This window comes from Nansenia antarctica (genome assembly GCF_963989245.1).
Source record: "Nansenia antarctica genome assembly, chromosome: 15".
NCBI lineage: Eukaryota > Metazoa > Chordata > Actinopteri > Argentiniformes > Microstomatidae > Nansenia > Nansenia antarctica.
The window spans coordinates 30,177,085-30,197,934 of NC_137685.1; the positions used below are offsets into that span (position 1 = coordinate 30,177,085).

Here is a 20,850-nt window from a genome sequence, read left to right on the forward strand (position 1 = left end):
ACAGCCATAGGTAGGGTCATTTGACCCTGTGAGTAATATAAATGTAATATCTTTGCACTCGATCAAATTTCATGACCCTCCTTTCATGACTTTTCCTAGATATGTGCGTTCTACCAACCACTATCCTTACATTTTCTAAATCACATCAGGATAAGATAGTATAAAGATATTTTGCAGTTTTTCTGTGAAGGAGGCAGGCTAATTTAAAAGATGGCCAACTAGTGGTCGTTGTGTGTAAATAGCAGGTTAGCATTAAAGAGTGGGACATTTGACCCCCGAGGCGGCTCTTATAGTAGGTAAAAAAGGCACGGATGTTGTAGTGTTAAGAAATGTCCTCACCAGCAGCAGAGACTGTAGGGGAAGCGACCAGCTGAGGTCCTGCAGTCCAGTCCATGAAGGAGTCAGGACCGTGTCCATGGCTGGAGGCAGGCAGGAAGGCTAGAGTGTGAAATACAAATACAATTAATTTAAATAAACTGTATCAGTCAATGTTGATGATCTTCATGTGGCAAGTTATACAGTAGAGTAAAACAATGTGTCAGATACACTGGACTTAATGTGGAAGTGCTTACATCCAGTGTACAGTGCAGAGTCACTAGACACAACATATCATATGCATTCATGAGTCTAAATAATACAAATTCCATTATATTTATATAGTTTTAGCACCTTTAAGAAATGTACTCACCAGCAGCAGAGACTGTGGGGACAGCTGGCGGGAACTGGAAGGCTGGAGTGTGAAATACAAATAAAATGAATTTATATAAACTGAATTAATCAGTAAATGCTGAAGAGCTTTATGTGGCAAGGCATACAGTATATATATATATAAATAAATAAAAATAAAAAAATATATATATATAGTGGACCTTTAAGAAACTCACCAGCAGCACGGAGTATAGGTCTGTTCAGATGGCCATGGGCCTGGTTCTGTGGACTCAGGTGGAGATTCTGGGTCTGGGTCTGGGTCTGGTTCTGGTTCTGAGCTCCTCCTTCCTTGGAGAAAGATCTCGCCAGAACGTCGTATGTGTTTGGATCCAGAGGAAAGGGAGCACAAGGTTTGAAATAGCTCAGGTACTGTAGATTGTCCATCTCACTGCATTTCGTTGTCTGGTACTTGTAAATGGTAAATGGTAAATGGTAAATGCAACGTTGTCTTGTCTTGTTCGATGTCTGGTACTACACTGTTTGTGGCTTATAAAGCTACTGCATAAATACATATACACGACTATGACATCACAATCAAGTTCTGTCATCGTCCTCGGTAACCAGAACCAGAGCAGTGGGTCAGAGCCCTGGTCAGATTGCTATTGTGACATCATCAGATGCACATGTCACTAGGCTAGGCTATGGAATCTGTAGCAGTCCTGTACTACATTACCCTACATGCTTTGCAATATGATATCTGGGTTGTCTGAGTGAAGTTTTATGAAGCAGTGTTCACTATGTGGCCAGGTTGCAAAGAATTAGTTTTCTTTTGCGTTTCCTGTGTTCATGTGAAACCACAGGCTCAGTAACACAGACTTCCTGCAGGACTCTCCCCACCTTGCTATCTGCCACCTCCTGCAAATCCAGGAGTTGGAATGTGACTTTTTATATGCTTAATGAGTCTGTGCTTACACACACACACGCACACACACACACACACACACACACACACACACACACACACACACACACACACATGTGCCTCCGTGACCTCCTGAGAGAGACTGGTCCCCATCGCTGTGCTGCAGGGTGTTAGAAATCCTAGATTCAGGTGTGGAGTCAAGAAATGAGAAAAAAACGTCAATGTTCAGTATTACAATGTTGCCTACACAAAGGAGATATACAGAGTCCTCCTCTCTGAGGAGCCAAAGACCGGTCCTCAGTTCTAAAAGAAACTACAAGCGGTGGAAAAGAGAGTGAGACAGCAAATCTAATGACCTCAACCCCTCGCTCTCCCCCTCTCGCTCTCTGTCTTATCACATGGGCAGCAGGTGCCCCTCCTGAGGTGAAAGTATTTTCCTCGCTGAGTAGGGGAATGGCACCCGCAGCTTGGCCTGGGACAAAACTAATCCTTTTGTGGACCTTCTGTGCACAGAAACAGAGACGGAGGCCTGGAACTGATCTGACTGAACTGTAACACCAATGACCAATGCATCATCATGTTCAGATTCAGATTCAGATAACGTTTATTGCCATTATGCATACACATATAGGAATTTGCTTTGGCGTTACTGTAAGTGCGTTTATACTTTTTTTCCACGTGTATACATGAACAAAAACAAATGCAAAAAACAGGACAACACAGGACAGACAACAGTGCATTGGATAGTGCTACATATATAAAAGTGCAGTGCAGAGTTTTTACAGTGAGTCCAGTGCATATTCAGTCCTGGGCAGACTTGGGGGCGGGGGGGAGCCAGAGTCATTTATCAACCTGGCTTATTAATCCACCAGAATCACTCTTCCCATCCAGTGCAGTCTGGTACAGTGTTGTGATGGAGGGGAGGGGGGGGGGTCATGGTGATTTATTTCAACTTTATTGTCATTGACAGAGCACAAGTACTAAGACAATGAAACGCAGTTCAGCATCTAACCAGAGCAAATTGTGGAAAAGCCATGAATGTAAGGATAATACATGGTGGGACAGTATACAGTATTACAGTGAGTATAAGTAAATGAATATAAGTCAGTATACGTGCAAAACGGTGCAATATAAAAAAGTGTGAGTGGGCAGGTCCTCCACCAGCCCTGTGACTGACCCCTAACATAGAGCATCTGAAACAAGCTGCTGTGACTGACTGTCGCCAGTGTGATTAAATATAATCAAAGATGGCGGCCCAAACTGAATTAACCACATAAGTGCATCTGCACAGACAGAGTTATGCCTCTTGTTTAATGCGGAGCAACACTACTACAGCACACTTGGCTGTTGGCGAGAGGGAGACCGTCTCTACAACATCTGGGTTTAGTGGGTTGATTGTTGATTGCATTGCGGACACCGTGCGGCAGGTGTGTTGATGTGGTGTGACCTTTGAACTGTGATGACAGAGGAGGCGTGGAGTCTGGAGGACACCCTGGCCGTCCTCACCTCGCGGTACCATAAGAAGGTTCTGCTGGACCTGTACGTGTGGACCGACGACCGCGACTCCCGGCGTCACATCATCTATGTAAGTCACAACGGTGTAGAGTCTTTACTGTATATAATGTTTCGAGGTCTATTTATATATTTTTTCTATTATTCTGGCACTTTATTTTGTTGTTGTTGTTGTTGTTGTTGTTGTTTGTGATGTGAGGTGCTGTCTATCTATCTATCTATCTATCTCTATCTCTCTATCTCTCTATCTCTCTCTCTCTATCTAGATATACTTATATATACTACTACAGTACTACTACTACTAATAATAATAACTAATGTCCGGCTTTCTCAAACTCAAGGACACAAAAAAAAGACTGAAAAAAGACACAAGAGGACAGAAAAAAAAGAAAGAAGAAGAGAAGCAGGACAATAAACAATAAAAAACAAAAACAGAATAGAGACACACCAGATCAAATCGAAAACTTTAGACAATAATATTTACATTAATTTGGGCTGCATTGAGAATTGTTCGTCTATTTCTATTTCACTGTACAGAATATCAATTCTTCAACAGTAGTGATTTGGGAGTGACTGATGTGTTTTTTGACAGATTGACCAACCATTACTTGGCATGCCCTCCAGGGATTACTACTTCAACGATGGAAACTACAAAAAGGTACTTTCTTGAAAGTAAAAAAAAAAAATATTAATGTAATTTCACTGGAATTCTGGAAAAGATAAGGTTAGAGTATTGTCACTGCCTGTGTGTGTGTGTGTGTGTGTGTGTGTGTGTGTGTGTGTGTGTGTGTATCCCTCTAGGTGAGAGAGGCCTACCTACAGTTCATGGTTTCCATTGTGAAGATTGCCCGGGACGACAGGAACCTGACTCAGGATGATGAGCATGTGTGGGAGGAGATGACGCAAGTGCTGGAGCTGGAGACAGACATCGCCAATGTGAGTGCCCGTCTTCGCCACAACAGGAAGTGGAACTGTAAGAGAAGGCGAAAGGAAACATTGGCTGTGTTCGAAATGGCATACTAGCATACTACTCATACTAGATATGATGTAGATTTGAGTATGCGAGAGCGTTCACACTGTACAGTATGCAACATTTTTGTATGCAAGAAATCTAGTATGTATACTAGATTTTGCTGAATATTTGAGTATGCCATGACTGGACACTACTGGGGTACTAAATCCCCAAAATGCTTTGCGTGTCTCTTCAGTCTCGTCAAACTGCGTCATACAAACTCGTCATACAGCTGTTGTTTACATTGTCCGATAGCCTGGAGACCAAAAGCTCGCAATAAACATTGTTTTTTGCACAGATTCAAGTGTGCAGATGCTGCTTTTTTGCACTCTATTTGATACTCTTCAGCTGCAGCACCCCAGCTAAGTCTGATCACGGATGAGCGGTGGTATTTTCACTATATTGAGAATTTACATGGTGAAATGAATTCTTAGACATGACTACATCGTCATCAATACAAAGATGCCACTTGAAATGAATGAAATCCAAGTTTATTTGTGTCTTACACACACGTTCGCCTAGTATTTGACTGCCTGTAGCCCAGTCACGAATGGTCCCAGTATTGCTGTAGCAAGCCCACGATATGTTATTGCTCATGTATATTTAATCCTGTTCTTTTACCAACTGCTAAGACAACAATATAGTAAGCTAGTTACTTTAGCTAGCTAAAGATATTGGCCCCCAAATATTTTACAACTTGTTTAGCTAATATCTTCCGACGTTTCTGTCGAACCCCGCAATGAAGGTATCTAAGCAACGTAATGTAGCTAGCGAACAGAAGTGGGGAAAAAAACGTCAGATCTTATATATAAACAGGTTATTTTGATAAACTGGACACATTTTGGGAATATACTGTATATGGTTACTTTCTCGCCTGAAAACATAAAACAACAAAAACAAAAAAATATAAAAACGTCATAAAATGACATCAAAATGACACCAAAATTACAGCTTTTAGCCAATGGAGGTTAAAAATTCAGGATTTAAAATCCCCGCTGCCAGCCGGTGCGAAATGCATTCTGGGATGCAGTATGCATACTGCAGTGTAAACGGTCGGCTGGTATTGGCATACTTATTATGAATTTAGTAGGCAGTATGCAGTAGCCTATATACTCTGAGTATGCTAGCATGCAGTATACTAGTATGCCATTTCGAACACAGCCATAGTGACCCCACTGATGCCATATTAAAGGGAGACCCCCCCCCCCACCCCTTAATGAATTACATAAACAACATACATTTATTAGACTGAGATCCACAGACACCCTCTTCTGATTTTGGGTGGATACAATGGTTTGTATTTGTCCTCATGCATCAGACATCCCACTATGCTGTCCTTCTCTACTAGGCCACGTCCCCAGCTGAGGAGCGTCAGGATGTCACCGTCCTCTACAACAAGATGACCCTCAGTGAACTACAGGAGACCTACAGCCTCAATGTCAGTTCCTCCACTCCACACGATTTCTATCGGGGGGGAGGCTGGTGGAGGTAGAAATCGGAGGATGGGCTCATTGTAAATGCTGGAATGGAATGAGGAGGACGTCTTTGATGACCCCGTCTTTGTATTTCTACCTCCACCAGTCTCCCCTGTTTTGTACTGTGCTCTACCTGTATTAATGGGTTACAGCTCAAGGCTCAAACTAAATATAGCTTTTGGTTTTTTGGATAGGGTTTTAATTGGACTCGATACATCCAAGGCGTGTTGTCCAGCGTGGCCGTTGAGGTGCAGGCTGAGGAGGACGTGGTCGTCTACAGTGCCCCCTACCTGGAGAAGATGGATGGCGTGCTCTCCAAACATAGCGTCAGGTCAGGCTCCGTCCTACATACCCACAAACGGAGGGTCTGATCATGTAGGTCAGTGGAAGGAAGGAAACGGAGGTAAAAATGGACGGGGGGGGGGTCATCTGCAACGCATGGAATAGATGATACAATTCCTCATTCCTTCCCATTACATTGTCAACGATTTCTACCCTTTTCTACCCTCACCAGCCTCCCATGATGTGGCCATACAAGTAGTTAAATATGTTTTATGTGACGTTAGTCTGATATCCATGTTCTCCTCCAGAACCATGCAGAACTACCTCACATGGCACCTCATCATCGAGAGGCTCAGCTGTCTGAGTCGTCGCTTCAAAGACGCCAGGGCGCACTATAAAAAGGTGAGAGAGACACACAGATGACAGAAAATAACTGAAAAACAACAATGGGAAGGTTTTAGGGAAACACAAGAGTGGACAAAAAGCCAAGCCGGGATGGACTATAAATCCGGTTCACCTTTGAGGTTTTACTTTATTCTATTATTGTTGATTTTGTCATCTTGCTGCAATGCCAATGTTGAAGAACCTAAGCCTCTTTTTTTTTAAGGTAATTTTTTTTTTTATTGGATAGAGATAGTGAAGGTAGACAGGAAAGTAAGGAGGAGAGGGCATGTCAGCAGGGCATGGGCCGGATTCGAACCCATGCCGACATGGGCACTGTAGACCACGGTGCTAGACCACTGGACCACCCCAGGCCACAGAATGTGACTCTTTTGTTGTGTTGGCAGGCTCTGTACGGGACGACGGTGGAGGAGGCGAGGTGGCGAGACTGTGTGCGTTACGTCCAGAGCACCATGGAGAACGCCGTGGGAGCGCTGTACGTGCGCGAGACGTTCGCTGGGGAGAGCAAACGCATGGTGAGTTACTGGTGCAGACAGGAGGCAGACAAGACAGGAAAATCCTCCACTGACTTTCAATCACTGTCATCACAGCAGTTTAGGTGACTGAGTGCAGCTCATTTGTGTGTATGTGTGTTTGTGTGTATGTTTGTGTGTACGTGTGTAGTGTGCGGGTGTGTGTGTGTGTGTGTGTGTGTGTGTGTGTGTATGTGCCCGTGTGCACGCGCACGGGTGTGTGTGTCTTTTTTCTTCTTCTTTTTTTTATCACCTTATTTGACTTTGATTTTGTATTCTGCTGCTATTGTTGATTGTTGATTTAGTTGATTTTGTATTCTGCTTTATTCTATTATTGTTGATTTTGTATTTTGTTGCAATGCCAATGTCGAAGAACCTGAACCTAAGAATTTTACTCTGTGTACCCGTACATTGAGCTTATTTTTGCTGAAAAAAAGAAAGAAGAAAAAGAGTAGCAGACACCAGTGTAGTTGTTCACAGGACGACAATACAGCGTACCTTAAACAACAAAGACCTACATGGCTAGAAATGCTACATGGCTAGAAATGCCAGAAAGAAGCCTTTCCTACGACCTCAAGCCTTTCCTATGCGTTTGAAGTCTGCAAAAGAAAACCTTGAGAAACCTGAAGCCTATTGTAACAATGTGCTTTGGACTGATGAAACCAAGATTTAACTTTTTGGCCACAACCAAAGAAGGTATGTTAGGAGAATAAAGGGTGAAGCATTTGTAGAGAAGAACACCTTGTTAAGTGTGGAGGTGGATCCATTATGCTTTGGGGTTGTGTAGCAGCTGGGGGCACAGGCAATATTGTGCGGGTGGAAGGAAGAATGGATTCCACCAAATCAAGACATTCTAGAGGCTAATGTTCGAAGGTCAGTCCAGAAATTGAAGTTGAAGAGAGATTGTGTATTCCAGCAAGACAATGACCCGAAGCATACCTCAAAATCAACCATGAAGTACCTCCAGGAAAGACGGAAGAAGGTTTTGGAATGGCCATCACAGTCCCCAGGCTTCAATATTATAGAAAATCTGTGTAGAGATCTCAAACATGCCGTGCATGCAAGAAGGCCGAAGAATATGTCTGAGCTAGAGGTGTTCTGCCAGGAAGATTCCCAAAAATTCCCAAAACAATAATTGATTGACTATTAGCTGGCTACAGGAAGTGTTTGCAAGCTGTTATATTTGCCCGAGGAGGAGTTACTAGCTGACAGGGTTCCCAAACTTTTGCACAAGGCCTTTTTCCTTGTTTTATTATTTTGAACCTGTAAAAAGTTTTACTTTTTTTGCTTTAAAAAGTGATGAAATGTGTCACGTTTAATTGTGTACCATTTAGACTCTTAGAGGTTAGGTTTGCTTATTTTCACTTAGATATTAATTGTAAAAGGCATTTTGACTAGGGGTGCCCACATTTTTGCACCCCACTGTATACACTTCTTGTGTTGACAGGTCAGTGACCTCATCAGTAAGATCCAGGAAGCATATGTGGAAACCCTGGAGGAGCTGAGCTGGATGGATCCTCAGTCTAAAGAGAAGGCCAGAGAGAAGGTACAAACACAGTGGTGCAAAACCAAAAAAGACCCTTTGCACCAGGGGAGGCTGGTGGAGGTGGAGATTGGAGGACGGCCTCATTGTAATGCATGAATGATACAGTATGACACCATTCCTCATTCCCACCATGCATAACAAAGAACCTGTCTTCCAATTTTCTCCTCCGTCAGCCTCCCCTGCTCTACACCATAATGAAAATCAATTTGTGGGAAAAGCTCAACATGAATAAATCAATGTCATTCTTCCACTATCTGTTATATTACATTTTGATGGACAAAAATATGAAGTTAATGTTCTAGCAGCACATGGATAAGACATTCATTTGACTGGCGGAGGCACTTACCATCCTGTTTCCATGTGCTGCTGCTTTTTTTGTCTTCTATCTCCTCCTTTTTAAAACGTTATTTGTATTACTATTCATTTCAGCTTTCATTTATTAATCCCAACAGTCCTCATGTGATCCCTGCTTTGACTGTATTCAACCCCCATGACTGATTATCATGTTTTCTCTCATTGTCTTTTAATTGTTTTCTATTAATATTCCTGTAAAGTGCATTGTGTTGTATCAGTACGCTATATGACATGTGCTTCATAAATAAAGTTGGATTTGATTAGATTTGATTTGATTTGCTCTGCGTTATAGGCCATGGCCATCAAGGAGCATATTGGGTATCCTGACCACATCCTTGAAGAGGACAATCAGAAGCTTGATGAAGAGTTTGCCCATGTGAGTGAGATCTTATCTGTGCCCTCAGTTGGCAGTGGAGAAAGCAAAACAGACCGGGTTCACGGGTTCTGGTATGGTACGGTTTGGTAGTGGAAAAGCGCCAATAGGGGCCCACTACAAGGCCCCGCCCCCCCTGCAATGAACCATTAGCTCCGTCCCTGGCCCTGGGCATTCTCTTCCTCCTGGCTCTAAGTGATTATACCAACGCAGGGATACAGGGATGTCTTCTGATACACATAGAAAACATGACATGAAAAACATGAATGTGTCTTGGTTGTGTCTGGTGATCTGTGCCTTCTGGTTATCTTTCTCTCTCTCTCTCTCTCTCTCTCTCTCTCTCTCTCTCTCTCTCTCTCGCTGCAGCTGAACTTTACTGAGGAGAACTACTTTGAGAACATACTTGAGAATCTTCAATCTGAATCACACAAGAGTCTGAAGAAGCTGAGGGAACCAGTGGACCCTGACCTGTAAGCCACATCCGTTCAGCCTTACACACACACATGAACACAAGCACATTTACATCAGGGGAGGTTGGTGGAGGTAGACATTGGTGGACGGGCTCATTGTAATGCATGAAATGGAATGAGGATTGGTCTCAAATACATCATGTATCATGATACCTTCCCTGATTCTGTTCCATGTGTTACAATGAGCCAGCCTCCGATCTCTACCAGCACCAGCCTCCCCTGATAGATACTTAAACGCTATTCTTTTCATTAAGGTGGATCATTGGCGCTGCTGTGGTCAATGCCTTCTACTCACCAAACAGAAACCAGATAGGTATGACTTCTACCGACTGAAGGACCACCCGGTGACAGACAAACCACCGGAGACTCCTACGAAATGTTGACGGATGTGGTGGTTTGGCTCTGATACAACATCCTTGTTCGTGAGATTCCGTGCCTTGGTTCTCAACCTCACTTCCACTCTCACATCGTTGAGAATAATCACTCTCTATAATGCTTTTTTCCGCTGTTGATAAGAGTAAAGCTAGTTTCAGGCTCCAGTGCACACAAGCTTTGTTGTGAAAAAGAGATTGGCCCAGGGGTGCCACAATGACAGACTGCTAGTACTGTTGACTGTAATGTTCTGGTGGTTCTTACGATCTGGGAGCTGGGATTGGGTAGCCTGGGTTGCCCCCAGATCTGTTAATGTATCTATTAGTTCGAACTCCTGTTTAATGTCGTTGTCATGACAACCGTGTTTTGTTCTGTTAGGATGCGGGTTTATGGACGCTCTCTTGAGTTCATCTGGGATTTCTTTCACTCTAGTGTTCCCCGCTGGGATCCTGCAACCTCCGTTCTTCAGTAAACAACAGCTCCAGGCGCTGAACTTTGGTGGTATAGGGATGGTGATTGGACATGAGATCACCCATGGATTTGATGACAAGGGTGAGGCTGCTAAACTATTTTTACACTAAATTACTTTAGTAGTTGTCATCCAGCTGGGCCAGTATAAACATTAAGTTGCAAATCAACAGTCACTATTCAGCTCCAACATTGCATTATGATTGTGCATTGGGGTATTATCTATTTGTGGGGAAATATTTGCTTATGCTTCTTCTTCAAGCATTTAACCTGATAGTATTCCAACTGTTCTCAACTCTTCACCTTTGCACACAGGGCGGAACTTCGACAAGGATGGAAACATGCTGAACTGGTGGAGTAACTTCTCCGCTGAGCACTTTAACGACCAGTCACAGTGCATGGTGCAACAATATGGCAACTTCAACTGGAAACTTGCAGGAGGACAAAATGTGAGTTTCCTAGTGAGAAAAATACACTCGTTCACTTTATTAGGAACACTATACTAATACTCTCCGTTTGCTCTCAAAACAGCCTCAATTCTTGGTGGCATTGATTCCACAAGATGTTGATGATGCATGAATGATGAATGATGATTTTTCAGGTGCACTTTCAAGCTGTGAATCTCCCGTTCTATCACATCCCAAAGGTGTTCTATTGGATTCAGATCCGGTGACTGGGAATGCCACTGAAGAACACTGAACTCATTATCATGTTCATGAAAACCAGTTTGAGACGACTTTTGCTTTGGGACTTGGTGCATTATCATGCTGGAAGTAGCCATTAGAAGATAGGTACATTGTGGCCATGAAGGAATGCACATGGTCAGCAACAATACCCAAATAGGCTGTGACTTTCAAGTGATGATTGATTGGTATTAACGGGCCCAAAGTGTGCCAAGAAAACATTCCCCACACCATTACACCACCTGAATGAAAGAGAAGGTATACAGGTGTTCCTAATAAAGTGAGTGTAATATTAATACTGTGTGTTGTATTGATAACTCTCAGTCATTGCAGTATGACTGTGGAATGAGCATGAACTCTGTGAGAACATATGGAGTGGTACTGAGAGAGCCGAGGGCAGGACCGGCCAGCCACATCCCAAGGCTCCGTTAATCCTCTGCTTAATGAAACTATTTACAGTGGGGTACAAAGATTTGAACACCCATGGTTTAAATGTCTGTTACAATTAATCTCCAAGTGATTGAAAGTAAACCTGAACACTAAATGCTACAATTACACTTTCTGCACATTTTAAAGCAAGGTTTCTTTTTATTTTCATTTTCATTCAAATCATTTTTTTTTAAATGATGAAAAAGGGCCCTGAGCAAAAGTTTGGGAACCCTTTTGGATTATTCTTTGTTACCTTTTGAGAAGATTATTACTGAGGTGATTTACTCGTTAGGGCTTCAATGAGTCAGGTGAATATAATTCCAGGGTTGAACTATATATTCTGAAGTAACTCCATGGCTTCTAAAGTATCCGACTGCGGTGGCTGTTGTGTCTGGTGTTAAAAACCCATGGGTACCTCTAACAGTTGTCCAAGGAAGTCAGAATCAAGATAGTTCACTTCCACCATCAAGGAGAAGGCTACAAAAAACTCTCTCAACGTTTCAAACTACTAATGTCCACTGTCAGAAACATCATCAGAAAATGGAAAATAAATGGAACAATTGAAGTAAGGCAAGATCTGGAAGACCAAGAACATTTTCAGATAGAATGGGCCGAGATCTGGTGAGAAATGCTCAGAAGAACCCACACATCACTACAAAAGAGCTGCAAAAAAAAAAGAGTAGCCGACAGCGGTCTAGTTCACAAGACAACAATACAGCGTACCTTAAACAACAATGACCTACATGGCAGAGTTGCCAGAAAGAAGCCTTTCCTACGACCTCAACACAAAATTAAGCGTTTGAAGTCTGCAAAAGAAAACCTTGAGAAACCTGAAGCCTATTGGAACAATGTGCTTTGGACTGACGAAACCAAAATGTAACTTTTTGGCCACAACCAAAGAAGGTATGTTTGGAGAATAAAGGGTGAAGCATTTGTAGAGAAGAACACCTTGCCAACTGTTAAGGATGGAGGTGGATCCATTATACTTTGGGGTTGTGTAGCAGCTGGGGGCACAGGCAATATTGTGCGGGTGGAAGGAAGAATGGATTCCACCAAATATCAAGACATTCTAGAGGCTAATGTTCGAAGGTCAGTCCAGAAATTCAAGTTGAAGAGAGGTTGGGTATTCCAGCAAGACAATGACCCGAAGCATACCTCAAAATCAACCATGAAGTACTTCCAGGAAAGACATGAAGGTTTTGGAATGGCCATCACAGTCCCCAGGCTTGAATATCCTTGAAGATCTGTGGAGAGATCTCAAACATGCCGTACATGCAAGAAGGCCGAAGAATATTTCTGAGCTAGAGGTGTTCTGCCGGGAAGAGCTGACTACTGGAAGTGTTTGCAAGCTGTTATAGTTGCCCGAGGAGGAGTTACAAAGTACTAGCTGACAGGGTTCCCAAACTTTTGTACAAGGCATTTTTCCTTGTTTTATTATTTTGAAACTGTAAAAAGTTTTAAAATGTTTTTATCTTGCTTTAAAATGTGTTATGTTTAACTTTGTACCATTTAGAGGTTAGATTTTGTTCTTTTCACTTAGATATTAATTGTAAAAGGCATTTTAACTAGGGGTGCCCAAATGTTCACACCCCACTGTAACCGAAGACTTTTGATGTGCCACTATATTTGGATGAGAGAGCTCCCCAACAGTGTTTTTTTTCCCATATTGCTGTGAGTGTGTGTGTTGATCCGTCTCTCTGTGTGTTGATCGGTCTCTCTCTGTGTGTTGATCCGTCTCTCTCTGTGTTGATCAGTCTCTCTGTGTGTTGACCAGTCTCTCTCTGTGTGTTGACCAGTCTCTCTCTGTGTGTTGACCAGTCTCTCTCTGTGTTGACCAGTCTCTCTCTGTGTTGACCAGTCTCTCTCTGTGTGTTGACCAGTCTCTCTCTGTGTTGACCAGTCTCTCTCTGTGTTGACCAGTCTCTCTCTGTGTGTTGACCAGTCTCTCTCTGTGTGTTGACCAGTCTCTCTCTGTGTGTTGACCAGTCTCTCTCTGTGTTGACCAGTCTCTCTCTGTGTTGACCAGTCTCTCTCTGTGTGTTGACCAGTCTCTCTCTGTGTTGACCAGTCTCTCTCTGTGTTGACCAGTCTCTCTCTGTGTGTTGACCAGTCTCTCTCTGTGTGTTGACCAGTCTCTCTCTGTGTGTTGACCAGTCTCTCTCTGTGTGTTGACCAGTCTCTCTCTCTGTGTTGACCAGTCTCTCTCTGTGTGTGTTGACCAGTCTCTCTCTGTGTGTTGACCAGTCTCTCTCTGTGTGTTGACCAGTCTCTCTCTGTGTGTTGACCAGTCTCTCTCTCTGTGTTGACCAGTCTCTCTCTGTGTGTTGACCAGTCTCTCTGTGTGTTGACCAGTCTCTCTCTGTGTTGACCAGTCTCTCTCTGTGTGTTGACCAGTCTCTCTCTCTGTGTGTTGACCAGTCTCTCTCTCTGTGTGTTGACCAGTCTCTCTGTGTGTTGACCAGTCTCTCTGTGTGTTGACCAGTCTCTCTCTGTGTGTTGACCAGTCTCTCTCTGTGTGTTGACCAGTCTCTCTCTGTGTGTTGACCAGTCTCTCTCTGTGTGTTGACCAGTCTCTCTCTGTGTTGATCAGTCTCTCTCTGTGTGTGTTGACCAGTCTCTCTCTGTGTGTGTTGACCAGTCTCTCTCTGTGTGTTGACCAGTCTCTCTCTGTGTGTTGACCAGTCTCTCTGTGTGTTGACCAGTCTCTCTCTCTGTGTGTTGACCAGTCTCTCTCTGTGTGTTGACCAGTCTCTCTCTCTGTGTGTTGACCAGTCTCTCTCTGTGTGTTGACCAGTCTCTCTCTCTGTGTTGACCAGTCTCTCTCTGTGTTGATGAGTCTCTCTCTGTGTGTTGACCAGTCTCTCTCTGTGTGTTGACCAGTCTCTCTCTCTGTGTTGACCAGTCTCTCTCTGTGTGTTGACCAGTCTCTCTCTGTGTGTTGACCAGTCTCTCTCTGTGTGTTGACCAGTCTCTCTCTGTGTTGACCAGTCTCTCTCTCTGTGTGTTGACCAGTCTCTCTCTGTGTGTTGACCAGTCTCTCTCTCTGTGTGTTGACCAGTCTCTCTCTGTGTGTTGACCAGTCTCTCTCTCTGTGTTGACCAGTCTCTCTCTGTGTTGATGAGTCTCTCTCTGTGTGTTGACCAGTCTCTCTCTGTGTGTTGACCAGTCTCTCTCTCTGTGTTGACCAGTCTCTCTCTGTGTGTTGACCAGTCTCTCTCTGTGTGTTGACCAGTCTCTCTGTGTGTGTTGACCAGTCTCTCTCTGTGTTGACCAGTCTCTCTCTGTGTGTTGACCAGTCTCTCTCTGTGTGTTGACCAGTCTCTCTCTGTGTGTTGACCAGTCTCTCTCTGTGTGTTGACCAGTCTCTCTCTGTGTGTTGACCAGTCTCTCTCTGTGTGTTGACCAGTCTCTCTCTGTGTGTTGACCGGTCTCTCTCTGTGTGTTGACCAGTCTCTCTCTGTGTGTTGACCAGTCTCTCTCTGTGTGTTGACCAGTCTCTCTCTGTGTGTTGACCAGTCTCTCTCTGTGTGTTGACCAGTCTCTCTCTGTGTGTTGACCAGTCTCTCTCTGTGTTGACCAGTCTCTCTCTGTGTGTTGACCAGTCTCTCTCTCTGTGTTGACCAGTCTCTCTGTGTGTTGACCAGTCTCTCTGTGTGTTGACCAGTCTCTCTCTGTGTGTTGATCCGTCTCTCTGTGTGTTGATCCGTCTCTCTCTGTGTGTTGACCAGTCTCTCTCTGTGTGTTGACCAGTCTCTCTCTGTGTGTTGACCAGTCTCTCTCTGTGTGTTGACCAGTCTCTCTCTCTGTGTTGACCAGTCTCTCTCTGTGTGTTGACCAGTCTCTCTCTGTGTGTTGACCAGTCTCTCTCTGTGTGTTGACCAGTCTCTCTCTGTGTGTGTTGACCAGTCTCTCTCTCTGTGTGTTGACCAGTCTCTCTCTGTGTGTTGACCAGTCTCTCTCTGTGTGTTGACCAGTCTCTCTCTGTGTGTTGACCAGTCTCTCTCTGTGTGTTGACCAGTCTCTCTGTGTGTCTCTCTGTGTGTTGATGAGTCTCTCTCTGTGTGCCCCCTCGCCCAGGTCAGTGGGATCAGCACTCTGGGTGAGAACATTGCAGACAATGGAGGAGTTCGTCAAGCTTATAAGGTGTGATCAGAATCACAAGACAATAGTCCTTATAAAAGCCATTGAATCCCAATTTAATAACATAAACTGAGACTAAACAGTGTCTGTGAAACAGGGAAGGCTGGTGGAGGTAGAAATAGGGAGGATGGGCTCATTGTAATGTTTGATACTATTTTGCGTTCCATTCAGTGCATTACAATGAGCCTGTTATCCTCCGATGTTTGCCTCCACCAGCCTCCCCTGATCTGAACACATGTAACATGTATGTTTTCTCCTGCGGTCCCAGGCCTACCTGAAGTGGATGGACAGAGAAGGGGAGGAGCCTCGCTTACCTGGTTTAGACATGGACCACAAGCAGCTTTTCTTTCTTAACTTCGCCCAAGTGAGTAACAAGGAAAACGTGGTTGTAGTGTAATTTCAATGAAACTCAATGAATTACAGAATGCACTAAATCTTTGTTTTAAACAAAATACATACACAACACAGTTGAGTAGTACTGGGGGAAAACCCGCAAAGGGTTTCTTTCCTTCCCCGAAATTAAAATAAGCAATTGGACAAAGGAGGGTTGGAATGTTCTATTAAAACAATAACAGATCGTAACTTTATGTCAGGCTTCCTACCTGGGGGTCCAGACTTTGTGCCAAGAGAACCGCTGTGGTTCCAGAGGAAACAAGGCCAGATCTTAGCCAGGCTGTGTTTGACGCTCCACATGCAGAAGCAGGTCAAAAAGCCTATTCCAAATCTGTATGACATCCCCGTACAATACCTGCTGCGACTATGAACTTGGGCAATCAAAAAGCAACGCAACGCCAACAGACCTGTACTATAGGTGCTTCTGGCAATCATCATCTGTTCATGGTTTGCATTCATATTTAGCCAAAATAGATAAAAGCTGTACATTTTCAAACAAGGTACAATATGAACATAGTGTATGATACTGATTTCAAATCCGGTTGACACATAGACTGTAGTATCAATATTATGTCTTCACAGTGTCATAACGCATAGCACGGTCTGCTTTTATAACATTTGGATCGATATCTTTCCTCTCCAGGTGTGGTGCGGTTCCTATCGGCCTGAATATGCCAGCCAGTCCATCAAGACCGACTCACATAGCCCCCTGGAATACAGGTCAGAACCAACAGAAGAAATGTGCTTTTTGGCACCAGCTGTTACATATTCTGTCAATCTCCAGCCATCACTCTTCACCTCTTTTCTCCCACAGGGTTCTTGGCTCCCTACAGAATTTCGAAGCCTTTTCCGAAGCATTCCAGTGCAAAAAAGGCAGTCCGATGAACCCTGAGATGAAGTGCCGGGTGTGGTAGCCAGTTCCTGCCTCCAACTACCTACCATGGGTATTTATTTCTGGACTGGGGCGACTGAACTTGAGAACATAAACTAAACTACCAACGTGTGTTATATTCACCACGCCACATGGGGCATTCTGCCTCCGAGTATGTCCCACAGATCTGCATTACATGGCAGAAGCTAACACAGATATTTACACCCGTGTTTAACAGTGTGTAAATATATACAGAATATAAATAGACTGTGTATCTGTCCTATACCCCAGTTTCATCACTTGGAGCAGACATAAAGTACGGTGAGACAGGAGGGACACACATGTGTGTACATGGCTACTCAACTTAGAAATGTTGTCTGTGGGTGAATAGTTTTGCTTGTTCTTGTTTACAAGTGGTTTTGCTGTATACCACTGTGGGCAGTGAGTGAGTGAGTGAGTGAGGATGTGATAAATTATAGGGCAAACATATAAAAGAGACCTTGTTAAATAGGTCTCCAAGCCTATACAGCTGGTTTCATATGCTAGCTTTAAATCCGTTTAAAAACGTATTCCGAAACAACACCTTGATCTCTATGCCAAGTCATTCAACTGGCAAAAAATACACCGTGCTTTGAAGCCCGCATATTTTAGTGGCTTAAAGCCACGTGTGCCGAGTTTCTTTTGGCACTGAGATGCCTTGTACGGTTTTTATCTGATACCAGATATATTTGTTTTCTGAGACATTTGGGCGAGAGGCCAGGTGTTCTCTAACCGTGTGGTACGAGGCAGAGAGATAACTCTCAGTCATCGCAGCATGACTGTGGAAGGAGTAGGAGCTAGGTGAGAAAATGGAGTGGAGGTGAGTTAGAGCAGAGGGCCGGAACTGGCCAGCCACACTCCCAAGACTCTGTTAATCCACTTTTTAATGAAACAATTTTATGTGACGACTTCAAGACTGTTAAACCTTCGCAGCTTTAACCTTATATGAACATTTTTCAAAGAAAATAATAATAATAATAATAATAAGAAGAAGAAGAAATAAGGATGGATTATAATGATTTGCTTTAACTTTCTATGTGAAATCTACAGCATATGAAGCTATTTAAGAGGATATTTGTTCTGGAAAATTGCCCAGCACAGTTTTTTTGTTTGGGATGTGCTGATGATAAGCCAAGGAGAGTGTTTTATTCATGACGGCTGCTCTATACTCAGTCTCAATAACCTGCATCATGTCATGAAAGTGTAGGTGGTTTTACCGACTGTCCACCAGACCAGGCAGTATAGGTTGGGCCTTTTAACAGTACATGTACAGTAGGGTCAGAATGTACAGTAGGGTCAGAATGTACAGTAGGGTCAGCATCCAGAATACAGAGCGATGCTTTTTCAAAAAGGGGGCAGAGAGAAGCCTTTTAGTATATGATATTGTGGGGTTTCTGATTTAAAGATTAAAAAACAAAAAACAAAAACTTGAGAAGAAGTACTTGTTGTTTTCAGTCATGATGCTTTCGCACCTTTGCCTAAGTGGCTTAGGGTAGCAGCGCCTAGCGTTTGTGCTCATGACATCACTAGCAGAATCAGAACAGGGGGGGGGGACATGCTTATGTAATATAATCAGGAATGTGCAGTCTTGCTTCAGCTGGTGACCCACCTACAAAACAAAGACAGTCTCCAGGCATAGAGAAATGAAAACCCCCTTGAGGTAGGCGCTTTATACATTTACATTTGAGCATTTATCCAAAGCAATTTACAATTAGAGATGACTGGGACAGTGTCCCTGGAGTAACTTAAGGCTAACTAAGTGCCTTACTTAAGGGCACACTAGTGGTGGTGATCCCAGGTGGGATTTGAACTCATGACCTTCCACCACTCCCCGTACAAACAGTACACATGGGTTCAGAGTTCCTCCAGAAGTTTGTTAAATGTTTGAAAATAACGTCCCCTCCTACCCCTCTGCTGAGTGTAGCGTTCTCAACTGAAAACACAAATCACGTGGACACAAGTGGCAAATGCCTGTTAGAGGAGATCTGGATAAGTATTGTCTGTGTGTGCTGTGCTGTAGCTGTGCATGTCTATGGCCCATGGTCTGATTTGGCTGTCTAAACCTCCTAGTGGTCACTCTGAGGTATTGCACCACACTTTGGAGAGGATCTATAATACTATAATACCAATAGTCCAAATGATAGTCCAAATGAAATATCTGGGCATTTATTGAATAATAGACCTGCATCGTGTTGTATATACTGTAACTGTGTAACCTGTTATGAAATATGACTTGTCATGATTGAACACACGATCCTCTGAGAAGAGATGCACCTCAATACATCTAAGAGCTCAACCTTGACTATGAGTATGAGACCTATAGGGCATACCGGTAACACCTTTCAGCTACCACACTTGTAACAGCTATCACACTAGTAACAGCTATCACACTAGTAACAGCTACCACACCAGTAACAGTAACAGCTACCATACTAGTAACACCTTTCATAGCACCAACATTAACACCTACCAAAACCAGTAACAGTGATAGCTAGCATACCAGTAACAGCTACCATACCAGTAACAGTAACACCTACCATACTGGTAATAGCTACCATACCAGTAACAGTAACAGCTACCATACTGGTAACAGCTACCATACCGGGACCACCACACAGAACTTGAGTGCGTAGGGATGAGGAGTGAAGGCCAAAACACTGGGAGCAGAGAGACAGAGCAGCAGCAGATCAAGTGGTCTCACTGATCAGCAGCACACAGATGAAAGGTTGTGTGCCTGAGTGGTGCTAGCCGCTCTGGGAAAGGCACTCATGTCTTCTCATTTAAGAAGTGGTCAGGGCCAGGACTGTTATTTTCTATCTTGATTAACCAGTAATGACAGCAGAGCTAAAGGGCAGAACCGGAGAGAGGGCAGGCGGACCTGACATGATCAAACAGGGTGGCGGGCGGCCGGGGATATTGGAACAAACAAGACTTTAGAGGACCACAAACGCACAGATATGTTCTGAATGCTCGACGGCTGGACAGTCACTGACAACATTCAGGATGCCTTGGTCAATTGAACACGACTGTTACGTCTCCACAGAGATTTATTGAATGTGCATATATATCTGCCTTTGAAGCTTTATTTGCCTTTATTCTTGTTTTTTGCTTGTTTATGAATCATAATGGCTTGTACTGTTGTCCTTTGCGAGGGAAAACGATAGCTTTGTGAATGGGGACTGTTTCTCTGGGAATGTTGCCAATGAAAGCAGAAGTCCCCATGGTTAAGGAGGGAGTAAATACTTTTTTTAATGAATGTTATAAGCCTATAAAGGTGTTATATAATATATATATATATCATTGTTGGCAACAATAGGATATTTCTGTTTTCTCCTCTGGTGTTCACAGGTGAAACATCCGCAGCTATATAATTACCTAAATGACAGCTACTTTTGTGACTTGAAATCTGTCATTAGCGCTTATCGATTCATTGTTCACTTGGAATGTTTCAAATATCTGCTCTCAATAGTTTTTATTGTGATCAACATATAATGACAGTATACATAGTTATTGAGCTAAGTCCTTGTGGTTTATTTCTCAGACTAGTGTATTATTCTGAAACTTTTGATAATGTTTAAGGTTTATGAGATGTAAACTCATGATGTTCTGAACATGTGCTGTGTTTTGTGATTAAATGCAAAACAATATTGCATATATAATGCTGTATGCAATTTGTAAAGTTATATCTTGGTGTAAAAACAGCTACATGTATGTATTCAGTACAATGGATTAAATGCTCTTGTCTAAGCATCCTTTGCTGTGTTTGTTTCAATATATTGTTATTATGTATTTGTATATAGAAAACGAGTCATACTGTATAGAATGTTGATTCAATCTTTATTATAATTTAATAAACCACAGTTTCATTTAAAAAGAGAACACAATGTCAGTTGAAGGGATATACAACTCAGCTTCAAACACAGTTCAGTTCAAGTAATAACTCATAA

General features: G+C 43.1%; 1 protein-coding gene across 1 annotated transcript in view; it reads left to right on the forward strand.

Moving 5' to 3' along the window:
• Window positions 1-16,907, forward strand: part of mmel1 (membrane metallo-endopeptidase-like 1) — a gene marked incomplete at both ends in the record, with an annotated part of 21,460 nt that extends 4,553 nt beyond the window's left edge. Inside the window, 17 exons of the mRNA XM_080546175.1 lie at window positions 3,037-3,155; window positions 3,675-3,740; window positions 3,884-4,018; window positions 5,443-5,532; window positions 5,764-5,900; window positions 6,160-6,253; window positions 6,640-6,768; window positions 8,213-8,311; window positions 8,958-9,041; window positions 9,405-9,508; window positions 9,763-9,821; window positions 10,313-10,432; window positions 10,664-10,797; window positions 15,538-15,603; window positions 15,869-15,964; window positions 16,637-16,713; window positions 16,808-16,907. Coding sequence (XP_080402301.1) covers window positions 3,037-3,155; window positions 3,675-3,740; window positions 3,884-4,018; window positions 5,443-5,532; window positions 5,764-5,900; window positions 6,160-6,253; window positions 6,640-6,768; window positions 8,213-8,311; window positions 8,958-9,041; window positions 9,405-9,508; window positions 9,763-9,821; window positions 10,313-10,432; window positions 10,664-10,797; window positions 15,538-15,603; window positions 15,869-15,964; window positions 16,637-16,713; window positions 16,808-16,907 — 1,709 coding nt within the window. The remainder of the gene's footprint in view (window positions 1-3,036; window positions 3,156-3,674; window positions 3,741-3,883; window positions 4,019-5,442; window positions 5,533-5,763; window positions 5,901-6,159; window positions 6,254-6,639; window positions 6,769-8,212; window positions 8,312-8,957; window positions 9,042-9,404; window positions 9,509-9,762; window positions 9,822-10,312; window positions 10,433-10,663; window positions 10,798-15,537; window positions 15,604-15,868; window positions 15,965-16,636; window positions 16,714-16,807) is intronic.
• Window positions 16,908-20,850: the final 3,943 nt, after the last annotated feature.